General features: G+C 39.1%; 1 protein-coding gene across 24 annotated transcripts in view; it reads left to right on the forward strand.

The window, feature by feature from the left end:
• Nucleotides 1-12,100, forward strand: part of ATF7IP (activating transcription factor 7 interacting protein) — a 136,479-nt gene that overhangs the window by 70,101 nt on the left and 54,278 nt on the right. For 21 of the 24 annotated variants that reach the window (XM_008259601.4, XM_051850274.2, XM_070049418.1 and 18 more), the window contains one exon: nt 4,559-4,624. The exons of the other annotated variants lie outside the window; for them this stretch is intronic. In XM_008259601.4, coding sequence (XP_008257823.2) covers nt 4,559-4,624 — 66 coding nt within the window. The remainder of the gene's footprint in view (nt 1-4,558; nt 4,625-12,100) is intronic. 24 annotated transcript variants of the gene reach the window in all.

A 12,100-nucleotide genomic window follows, 5' to 3' on the forward strand; every position in this document is an offset into this window, starting at 1 on the left:
CATAAAATGGTGATAAATCTTTGAGTAACAGATCCTTGATGTCTCATACTAAACTCTTCTAGAGTGTAGACAAAGATGAAGCCTCATTTATATGAAGCAAGCCCGACTGTTAAATTCTTAGCCTAACAGAAGACGAAACATGATTTTATTTCCTAACATGGGTTTCTTTCACTAATGTAAGGCATGTTCATCATAAATAATTTTATTTTATTTTATTAATAGAGGAAAGTTAAAACAAGAAATAGCATGGTTATCTCAGTAGGTGCCAAGAATTTGCTAACATTCACCAGCCATTTGTGGGAAAAGTAGGGCAATGCTTCATAAAGGATCTTCATCAGAAACTTGTTATAATTATTGTGTTTAACAGCACATCACAGGAAATACTTCCCCTAAAATTCAGAATGGAGGAAAAGGTTTATTACTAGATGCTAATGACGTAGCAGGCAGATAGGATAAAATTGATTAGAATTATGAGCTTGAAGACCATGCCTTCACCACACCTCTTTGTGAGCTCTTCCCCCTACCTGACCACACCTGTACACCCACCTGCCAGTCAGGCTGAGTAACCACTCCCCTTTGGAAGTGGATAAAAGGCCTGGAGCCCAGTGGGTTCAGCCCTTATTTTCCCTCACTGCCCTGGATCCCCTTGTTGCCCAGTATGGCCTTCGGGCTGCCTGCGCTATCTGCCTTCGCTTTGCTACCAATGCTGAGCTACTTGTGGCTGCTCATAACCAAATGCTAGCTGCACGTGGTTCCTGGCCTGCTCTCTGCTTGGTATGGACCCCAACTTAAGTCTCTCTTTTCTTTCTCCTTAGATAAAGCCCTAATTCCCCTATGCATTTCCCTCACTAACTAAAAATCTTAAAAAACTGACCATGGTGCCTGGTGTACTTGATCCAATATTCAGAATTCTTCTCTGAATTCATGGCAAGAGTCCACACCTTTATTGATATGAGAAATATTGATAAGCAGATCATTTTCATTACTATTAGAGCTTTGGTGGTAGTCTAGTGACAATAGAAGAAATGAATAATTGTTGGTGATTCCCTGATAAAATTAACGTGGTAGAATTTTAGCAACTGTGTGGTATTTGGACAACATATTCTAGGGACTTTACTATGTACATTGCTAACAGCTGGTTAGAAAATGTAATGAAAAAGGTTTCTTTAATAGTAGTTATTTAAGGCCAGTGCCACGGCTCACTAGGCTAATCCTCCGCCTGCAACACCGGCACCCCGGGTTCTAGTCCCGGTTGGCACACCGGATTCTGTCCCAGTTGCTCCTCTTCCAGTCCAGCTCTCTGCTGTGGCCCGGGAAGGCTGTGGAGGATGGCCCAAGTGCTTGGGCCCTGCACCTGCATGGGAGACCAGGAGGAAGCACCTGGCTCCTGGCTTCGGATCAGCGCAGCGCGCTGGCCACAACACACCAGCCATAGCAACCATTTGGGGGGTGAACCAACAGAAGGAAGACCTTTCTCTCTGTCTCTCTCTCTCTCTGTCTGTCTAACTCTGCCTGTCCAAAAAAAAAAAAAAAGTAGTTACTTAAAAATAAATAAGTACTTAAGAATAGACTCAAAATGAGTTTTTAATGCCTTTATGAAGAAAAAAGCCAGTAAAAGAAAAAAGGAGTCACAGGTGTTAAATTGTGTCCCTATAGGAGGACTTAATTTAATCTAGAAGGGCTGAATTTTCCCAAGTCATTATTTTTTTTCTTTCTTTTCTTTCCTTTTTTTTTTTTTTTTTTTTTTTTTTATTTGGCAGGTAGAGTTATAGACAGTGAGAGAGAGAGACAGAGAGAAAGGTCTTTATTCCGTTGGTTCACTCCCCAAATGGCTGTTATGGCTGGCGCTGCGCCAATCCCAAGACAGGAGCCAGGTGCTTCGTCCTGGCCTCCCACACGGATACAGGGGCCCAAGCACTTGGGCCATTCTCCACTGCCTTCCCCAGCCACAACAGAGAGCTGGACTGGAAGTGGAGCAACCAGGACTAGAACCCGGCACCAATATGGGATACTAGTACTGTAGGCAGAGGATTAACCAAGTGCACCATGGTACCGGCGCCCCCAAGTCATTATAAATTCAGAATACACCAAATTTCAACTGGATTTCTTGTGGAAATGGATGGGTTGTCATCTCACCCTGGAATACAGTATTAAATTGGTTATGTCTTGGAAAATTTTAAGTAATTTTAAACAAAAGTAGCTATTTTACTTTATGCTTTCAGTCTTTCCTCCTTTTCTCTACCAATATAGTAAAATCTAATACAGGGAACAGTTTTGACTCATAGATACCTGTTGTCCATATATTCACTAGCTTTTTATAGTAATATTTGGTTATTAGGCCATACTTGATGCATAATGAACTATTTTTATATGGTTATAAAGTTCCTTGATATATCTGCAAAGCAGTTCTTGGCTTGTCTGTTTTGCTGAGCAAGGCTCGGTATGTCTGACTCCCAGCAGTTTATGTGGTTCGTACTTGAACAGCTAGGGTTGTGCCATCATACAAGAAACTGTACTTGTGCTAAAGAAGAAACCAATTAAAAGTTAGAACTAATAGTCAAAGACATAATAATAGAATATTACTTTGTTGAACTTAGATAAATGACTCATTTATATATTTTTAAAAGTCTCAAAAAATAATGGCCAAAACAGAGACCTACTCTAATATACACTATGATAGTTTGAGTTAAAAAGAAACAATTGTACAGTTTTCTTACTGTATAAAAGCTAAAAAAGAAGTAAATGTCCACATTTTGATTTTATTTTCTATAGTACTGATTTAATTTTTAAGTGATAGTTCTTTTTAATTAAGAACACTTCAAATTTTACAATAATGAAGGCAGAATCCTCTGTACCTTTTTTTTTTTAAGCTTTATTTATTTGGGGGCCGGCGCCATGGTACACTAGGTTAATCCTCTGCTTGCGGTGCTGGCATCCCATACGGGTGCCGGGTTCTAATCCTGGTTGCTCCACTTCCAGTCCAGCTCTCTGCTGTGGCCCGGGGCGGGGGGGGTGGGGCAGTGGAGGAGGGCCCAAGTGCTTGGGCCCCTGCACCCGCGTGGGAGGCCAGGAAGAAGCACCTGGCTCCTGGCTTGTGATTGGCGTGGTGCCGGCTGTAGCAGCCATTTGGGGAGTGAACCAATGGAAGTAAGACCTTTCTCTCTCTCTCTCTCTGTCTGTATAAACCTGTCAAATAAAAAAAAAAAAAATCTTTAAAAAAAACAAAAGCTTTATTTATTTGAAAGAGTGACAGAGAGAGGGAGAGACAGAGACAGAAAGAGAGATGGCTGCAACAGCCAGGGCTGGGCCAGGCTGAAGCCAGGAGCCAAGAGCTTCATTTAGGTCTCCCACGTGAGTGGCAAAGCCCAAACACTTACGCCATCCTCTGCTGCTTCTCTCAGGCCATTAGCTGGATCGGCAATGGAGCAGCTCAGACACTAACCTGTGCTCATGTGGGATGCCAGTAAAAGTGGCAGCTTTTACCTTCAGTGCCATAATTCCTGCCATCTGGCCTTAAAAGTAACCACTTTTCACCTTGTTATGTATCCTTCGAAGCCTTTTTCTCATATACATGTCATAGGCTAAATGACTTTTTTTGTTTTCCTTTTTAAGTAAAGATAGAACAGTAATGATATATATGTATAATTTATAAAATACCCACAAAGACCATCTGACTAAGGAAATAAATAAAAGCCATTCTTGCATGCATTGGGGCTCAAAAATACCATTTCATATATCATTTTTGAAAAAGTTAGTTGAAATAGTATAGTCCCCATAAAATTGAATCCATATTAATGGTGTGAAGTTATGCTATTTGTCTTTTGGTCTTAATAATGTGCATAAGTAAGTCATGGAGCAAATCTTCACTTTTGAGAGTTATAGGTAATGGATTTTCTAGGCTATATTAATGGACTTAAGATTATGAAATTAAATGTTTTGGTAAACATTCTTTTACACAATTATTAAAGTGTCAATTTGTAAAGCCTTTCTGAACACATTTAGGCAAGAAGTTTAAAAATATATTTGATCTCAGGAATGCCACCTCTGTGAATGTATCCTAAGGAAATCATGTGAAAGAAAGTCAAGATTATTAATTTCAGTAGTATGTTAACAGGACATTGAGGAACATGAAACCTATGTAATAGAAGAGTATGTAGATAATTTTTCAATCTGCTATGCATTGATACATGAATATTTTTAGAAGACGATCTTTGATGACTTACAGATATTTCTACTGTATAAGTCACAGTAAGAAAATGAAGTGTGGTTATCACTGTATTAAAAAACAATGCAGACCCCAGGCTTTCATTTTAAAAAGAATATGAGTATTACTTGGTGAGTAAACACCTACAGATCTAGAAGAAAATAAGCTAAATTTAAGTTAAGAGTGCTGCATAATATTTCATACTCTCCAGGTGTATGTTTTAAAGTTAGCGTACTTTAATTCTGCTTTCAGCTGCCTCTGAGGATCCAGTTATTTATAGGGTTTTTGTTAGATATACATTGATTCCTTTTTAATCTTAAAATGCAATTTGTGTTTCATTTTTATTTTTTTCAGGCCAAGATAGCAAGGTTAACCAAACGCTTTGGAGCAGCCAAAGAAGATCTTAAGAAAAGACAAGAAGTAAGAATTTCTATCTGTACATAATTAATATTCACTGATAAGTGATAATCTTAGCAAACAGGAGAAAACTTTTCCTTTATTACAAGTCTGAAACTTGTTTTTTCTTTAAGATTTATTTTTTGGGAAAGCAGAATTAGAGAAATGGAGGGTGAGACAGAGACAGACCTGCTGGTTCACTCCCCAGATAGCCACAACAGCCAGGGATGGACCAGGTTGTAGCCTGGAGCCCAGAACTCCATCTGGGTCTCCGTTGTAGGTAGCATGAGCCCAAGTACTATGGTCACTTCCACTGCTTTCCCAGGTGCATGAGCAGGAAGCTGGATTGGAAGTTGAGATGCTGGGAATTGAGCTGGTATTCATATGGGGTGCTCGTGGTGCAGGCATTGGCCTAAGCTGCTGTGCCACAGTGCTGCTCCCCTGAAATTTGTTTGTACATTATTCATACTTGTGTTATTTCTGGACCTGCATCTCTACAACTAATTCACCTTTTCTAATCATCACTTGCTATTCTCATAGATTGGCATTTATATTCCTGTTTCTTTCATTCTTTATTCCCCATGGAGTCCTATTATTGTAACATACAGGATTAGATTGTCATATTATTGCCTTAAGTGCTTCCCACCCTTTTTTTGAGTATAGAATTAAGTCCAAATATCATAGCATAAATTGTTCCATGTCGTTTTAGAGATTTTAATAATAATTAATAATAATCATTATTCCTATAGGTTTTTCTATAGTGGTACATTTTCATGTTATTATTTGATTTTAAACTAAAATTCCTTTGAAGTAATTATAGATTCACAGGAAGTTGCAAAAATGAGTATGTAAAAGTATATAGTATAGACTATGTAATGTGTGTGTATGCATATGTACATAGATATACACAAATACATAGAATCATATGAACCTGTCTTCTACCAGTGATAAAATCTTACATAACTGTAGTTAATTCAAAATCAGGAAGGTGGTATAGTTTGGTTAGGTAGCTTGCAAACCTTATCAGCCTGCACCAGATCTTACATGAATTCTTTGTGTGGCTTTCCATGCATGTCTGTGTGCATGGTTCTCTGAAGTTTGATCTTGTGTGTAGATTTATGTACCTCTCACCACAGTAAACATGTAGAATTGTTCTGTCACCAGAAAAGGAATCTATTACAGTATCTGTTAGTGGTTTTATCCTTGTTAATTTGTTTTCTTTTTATCTTTTTCACCTTTAACCTCTCTCTTTTTCTGAGCAACTAAAGTTGATTTTAATATTTGCTTTAATAGAGAGTAATTTCCATAATTTTTAAAAAGATTTATGTATTTATTTGAAAGAGTTACACAGAGAGAGAAGGAGAGGCAGAGAGAGGTCTTCCGTCTGCTGGTTCCCTCCCCAACTGGCTGCAACTGCCGGAGCTGCGCCTCTGAAGCCAGGAGCCAGAAAGTTCTGGGTCTCCCACGTGGATGCAGGGGCCCAAGGACTTGGGCCATTTTTTACTGCTTTTCCAGGGCATAGCAGAGAGCTGGACTGGAAGTGGAGCAGCTGGGACTTGAACCAGCACTCAGATGGGACACTGTTACTGCAAATGATGGCTTTACCTGCTACACTATGGCACTGGCCCTCTCCCTACATTTTTATCTGGTTATACTGAGAAATTATTTTCATTGAAACTTCTTTAATGAAGTTTCCAAACTCTATTTCCTTAGTTTTGTTTCTGTGTTATGCTTTTAAAACTGAGCTATTTTATTTCTTATATTCTTATTTGAAACTGAGTATACACTTTTGTGAAGGTAGAGTAACAGAGGGGTGGGTAGAGATCTTCCATCCACTGATCCACTTTCCAAATGTGTGCAACAACTGGGGCTGTGTCAGGCCAAAGTCAGGAGCCTCAGAACTCTCTCTGGATCTCCCACCTAGATGACAGGAACCCAGGTTCTTGGGCCATCACCTGCTGCTTTCCAAAGCACATTAGCAGAAAACTGGATCAGAAGCAGGGTTGCTTGTGACTCTTAACTGGCTCTCCAATAAGGGATACAAACATTCCACGTGATAGTCTAACACTCTACACCACAATACCAACTTCTAAAGTTTTTACATTCAAAAATTTATTTGATATATATGAACCAAACATTTTTCTTTGGAGCTGTTTCTTGTGTTTTGTACAATGTGAATTTCTACTTTTCCCTTTTCACATGCAGTCCATTACGTACTTTTGAGATGTGTTGCATGTCGAATTTATTTTCAAAACTGCTTCCCAGTGCTCATTTATTTACTCAGAGGAGATAGGAGAAACTTAAAGGAATAATATGAAAATGGTAGAATCCTTGAAAAATTTCTGTTTTGGAAGCATAAAAGCAGTATTGAAACAAGGAAAGGTATTACTATGTAGCCCATAAAGATTGTGGGTGATATTTTTTATCCCTCCTAGATATTTCAAGAGTTTTGTGCTTTCTTTTCTTAATTATTACAGAGGTAACTTTAAGGGCACGGAACACACTGATATAATTTTGGTTTTTTAAAAGCATTGACAAAATGTGAGCTCCCATCCATTAGTTCAATCCCCAAATTCCCCAAATGCTTGAAGCCAGGAACTCAATCCAAGTCTCCCATGTGGTTGGTTGAGACCCGTTTCAACTTCTTGAGCCATCACTACTGCTATCGAAGGTCTACATTGGCAGGAAGCTAGAATCAGGAGCAGAGGCAGGATTTGAACCAGGTACTCTTGTAGGGATGAAGGTGTCCCAACTGGTGTCTAAATCACCAGGATAAACAAACCTACATTTTAATTGTTAGTTATCTTAGTGCCTCATCTATTCTTGTTTATGGTTTATTTTCAAATGTCTTGGAAGTTCTGTGCCCTCCAATTCTAGTGCCTCCTATAGTTTTACATCTGTTTCTTGGTAGGTTTTAAAAACAAGAGATAGAAAGGAATTTTTAGTGCTATTGTTCTCCCCCTTATCAAAGTAAGTAAATAAAAACAAAACTTTAAATGCTTTTCTATTATTTAGATTTTGTTCCTTATTCTTATGCTACTAATGAGTTAAAACAAACCTCACTACTTAGGTTTGTCTTAAATTCTAAGGAAGCAGAAAGTCCCCTTAAGACAGTGGGCTACTAAGACCACAATCATAATCTAATTTGTTATGCTGCCTGATAACAACAACTCTGCTTATTGTATATTCTAGTCCATCATATAAAATAATTGCCAAGGTATTTTACAGAATTATTCTGTACTCATATCTTTTTTCTACTTTATTAAATCACATTAAATAGTTTTAAGTTTGAACTACTATAAAGCAGTTTGGTGAAAACAGGGATAGTATATTGTCAAACTTAAAAGCTTTTCTTTAAAACAATTCTAGTCCTTTTCTACACATATCTATGAAATCAATCACTTAATTGGTTTCCAGTTAAATTTTGTGCTAAGTTTAAATCACGAATGTAGGTTTTTGAAATTTTAAGAAGTTTTTCTATTTTTACTTGTGGTAAAAAATGTAAAGATTAGACTCTTAGATACCTGTAGTTTATTATATTCAGTTATTGTGTAATAGATCGCTGAAACTGTTTCATGTTATAAAACAGGACCTCTATATCCATAAAGAAACAATTCTTGCATTATTTTTCACTCAAGACCCTGGCAACCATTACTCCCCTTTATGTTTTCATGATTTTGACTACTGCAGTGAGTTTATATAGATGTGATCCTAAAGTATTTGTCTCCTTATGACTGGCTTAATGAAGAGTCATCATGTTGTCTCATGGGATAGGATTTCCTTCTTTTTTTAGGCTATATAATTTTCCATCATATGCATGCATCACTGTTGTGTTTTTTTGGTTTTTGTTGTTTTTGTCCAGTCACCTGGACATGTGTGATTATTTGGCATAATGCTGCAGTGTATATTGGTGTTCAGAAATATGTTCAAGATTGACAGTTGATCATGTTGTCAGTTCTTTTGAATGTTTATTACCCAGAAGAGGGATTAATGGGTCCTATGGTAATCACTTGTGGATATTTGAAGAACTTCCTTACTGTTTGCCATAGCAGCTACAGCATTTGATGTTATTATCAGAGGTGCACAAGGGCTCCAGGTTCTCCACATTCTTTCCAACATTTGATATTTTCTCGTCCTTAGTGAGCATCCTGATGGATATTAGTTAATACTTAATTGTGGGTTTGAGTTACCTTTCTTCAGTTACTAGTGATGTTGAGCATCTTTTCATATGCTTGTTGTCCACTTGTTTTTTTTCGGAGAAATGTCTATCAGGTCTTCTGCCCATTTTTTAATTGGGCTACTTTTTGTGGTTGTTAACCTGTAGGAGTTCTCTGCATTTTCTGAATTACAACCCTTATCAGATATGATTTTAATCATTTTTTGTTTTGTATTCTGTAGGTTTACTTTATATTCTGTTGATTTCTTTTTGCACTGATGTACAGAATTTTTAAAATTATAATACAATAGGTTGTCTAGCTTCCTTTAGTTTTCCGTGATAAAGTATAATATTAAAAAATCAATGGTCAAAACTAATGTCATGAAGCTTTTCTCATGTTTTCTTGTAGGAGTTTTATATTTTATTTCTTTATGTTTAGGTCTAATCAACTTTGCATTAATGTTTATACAAGGTCTACAGATCCAGCTTGATTCTTTAGCATGTGTTTATCCAGTTTTTTTCAACACTGCTATTGAAGGGGCTATCCTTTTTCAACCTTGTGTTCTTGACACATTTGTTGAAGATCTTTTGAGCATATACATGTATTTCTTTCTGGCCTCTCTATTGCATTTCATTGGTTTATATATTTGTTGTTAGCTAGCACCAAACTGTTTATATTACTATGGTTTTGTAATATGTTTTGAAACCAGGATATGTGAAACCTCCAACATTCCTTCATTGCTAAGATTTTTAGGCGAATCCAGATTATTTAAAATTCTCTTTAGACTTCAGGATGATTTTTTCTTGTTTCTGCTATAAAATATGTCACTGTGATTTTGATAAACATTCCATTAAATCTTAAGAATACTTTGGTAGGATGAATATTTTGAGAATATTAAGTCTTCTACATTTGGACACATGTCTTTCATTTCTGTCTTCAATTTTTTTTAAGCTGTTACTTTTCATTTGCATCGCAAATTTTTATTCTTTTTATAAGAACTCAGGAAAAATAAAACTCCAGTTTATTTTTGGGCTAGATTGTTTCACACAAAGATTTAACAGGAAAAAAAAGAGTATCATCAAAAAAGGGGGTAAATATGAAACCTTTTATTTTTGGTCCTTTTAACCATCTCCCAAAAACCAACCACTTAATAGTACAACAAAAATGGAAAGCTCAAATAAGATTTTGTTGCTGCTGTTTCACAAGGTCTTTTATTTCACCTTTGAGATTATAATGAATGTGGCCAAGTCAGAAGTAGGTCAGAGAATGCTCCCAAGCTGCTTTTGGTCACATTGTTAAAATGGCTGACTCCTAACAAGATGTGTAAAAATATAAACTGTAAATCAAAAGTTCAAACGTTTTCCTTTTCAAAGTAACCCCCCCCCTCCTTTTTTTGACAGGCAGCGTGGACAGTGAGAGAGACACACACAGAGAGAAAGGTCTTCCTTTGTCGTTGGTTCACTCTCCAATGGCCGCTGTGGCAGGCGCACCGCGCTGATCCGAAGGCAGGAGGCAGGTGCTTCTCCTGGTCTCCCATGGGGTGCAGGGCCCAAGCACTTGGGCCATCCTCCACTGCACTCCCGGGCCACAGCAGAGAACTGGACTGGAAGAGGGGCAACCGGGACAGAATCCCGGCGCCCCGACCGGGACTAGAACCCGGAGTCCTGGTGCCGCAGGCGGAGGATTATCCTAGTGAGCCGCGGGGCGGATTCAAAGTACTTTAAAAGAGAAAAAGCAGGGCCTGGCTCTAGGCATTGCAAATTCACATGTAGGTCGGGTGGTAGAGAGTGGTGTGGTCTGCAGGTGGCGCTGTCGGCGGAGGGTGGGCGGCTTCTGTGCTCCAAGGTGAGCACCTCCTATTTCGAGACAGGAAGTGGGGTGTGACAATGGCACAACGGCCATATTTGTTTGTTGGTTGAAGCTCACTTTCCCTCTTTGCCGACTGGCCGTCCTGGTCAGCTTCCTCTTCAGCCTAAACTCCATTTTCCTGTGGCTGTCCCGTTCTCATTTTCATCACCATTCTCTTCCTCTCCATCTCCCCCTTACTAAACCCTTCTCTTCCTCCTCCTCCTCGCCACCTTTTTCATCTACTTCATTGTCCACTTCCTGCTTCCTTTCTCCTCGTGGTTCCCGTCAGCAGTGGGCGTCTCTCAACTTCTTTCTCCTTGAAGCCCTCGGCTGGCGTCCAGGGCCGCGACTGGCGTCCAGGGCCGCGTCTGACGCGGTGGCGCACGCCGGCGGTGCTGGGCTGCAGATTTGAAAGCGAGCCAGAGTTCGGGGACTCGGGCCATAAAGCTGCCCGAGTCTGCGGTGTCAGCGTCAGCGTCGGTGTGTGCGTCGGCGGCGAGGAGCATGGAGCCGGAGCCGGAGCCGGAGCTGGAGCCAGGGACTGTGCCAAGACGGCTTTTCACAGCAGCCAGTGGGGACACTGTACAGTCTTTTTTTCTTCCTTTTTTGGGTTTACCTCTAAGTATTGTATTCTTTTTGACGTTTTCCTTTTCGTATTATTGCTAAGTGTATAGAGATGCAGCTGGTTTTTGCAGTTTGACTTTGTGTCTAGCAGCTTTGCCGAATTTGTTTATTCTGAGAATTTTTGGTGCCATCTCCAGAGTTTTCAGTACATAAGATGGTGTTGTTTGCAAACAGATAATTTTACCTCTGCCTTTCTGCTTTCCGTGCCGTGCGTTCTTCGTTGTTGCTTTATCGTTCTGGTAGGACCTCGAGTACTGGATTGAATGGAAACGGCGAGAGTGGGCATGGGTGTGTGTTCGTAATCTACGAGGATAAGATGTTCAGTTTGTCAACACTGAGTATGGTGTTAACTATGGCTTTTGATAGATGGCGTGTGTTAAATTGAGGTAGTTTTCTTCTATTCGTAGTTTGATAGCGTTCGTATCAGGAAGGGATGTTGAATTTTATGATTCCTCTTCTATGTCATTTGAGATAACCGTGAAGTTTTTTTTCCCCTTTCTACTAATGTTTTATGTTACGTTAATTGATCCTCATGCATTGAGCCATTCTTGCATTCCATGGTGTTATTCGTGGTTATAATCTTTTAATTTAATGTTAATTCTGCTTCTTTCTAATTACTTACGGATTTTCAATATATTTATTTTTTTAACAGGTAGAAATACCTTACATCCTTAGAACACTTCCCAGATAACCCAACAGCAGGTCTGGGCCTGGTTGTAGCCAGGAGCCAGAACTCCATCTGGGTTTCCCACCTGGATAGCAGGATCCCAAGCACTCCAACCACCTTCATTTGCTCTTCCCGGCACATTAGCAAGAAGCGGTATGGGAAGTGGAGATGTTAGGATGGAACCAGGGCTGATTTCAAATTCTG

The sequence above is a fragment of the Oryctolagus cuniculus genome, chromosome 9, assembly GCF_964237555.1.
Source record: "Oryctolagus cuniculus chromosome 9, mOryCun1.1, whole genome shotgun sequence".
In the NCBI taxonomy this organism is placed as follows: domain Eukaryota; kingdom Metazoa; phylum Chordata; class Mammalia; order Lagomorpha; family Leporidae; genus Oryctolagus; species Oryctolagus cuniculus.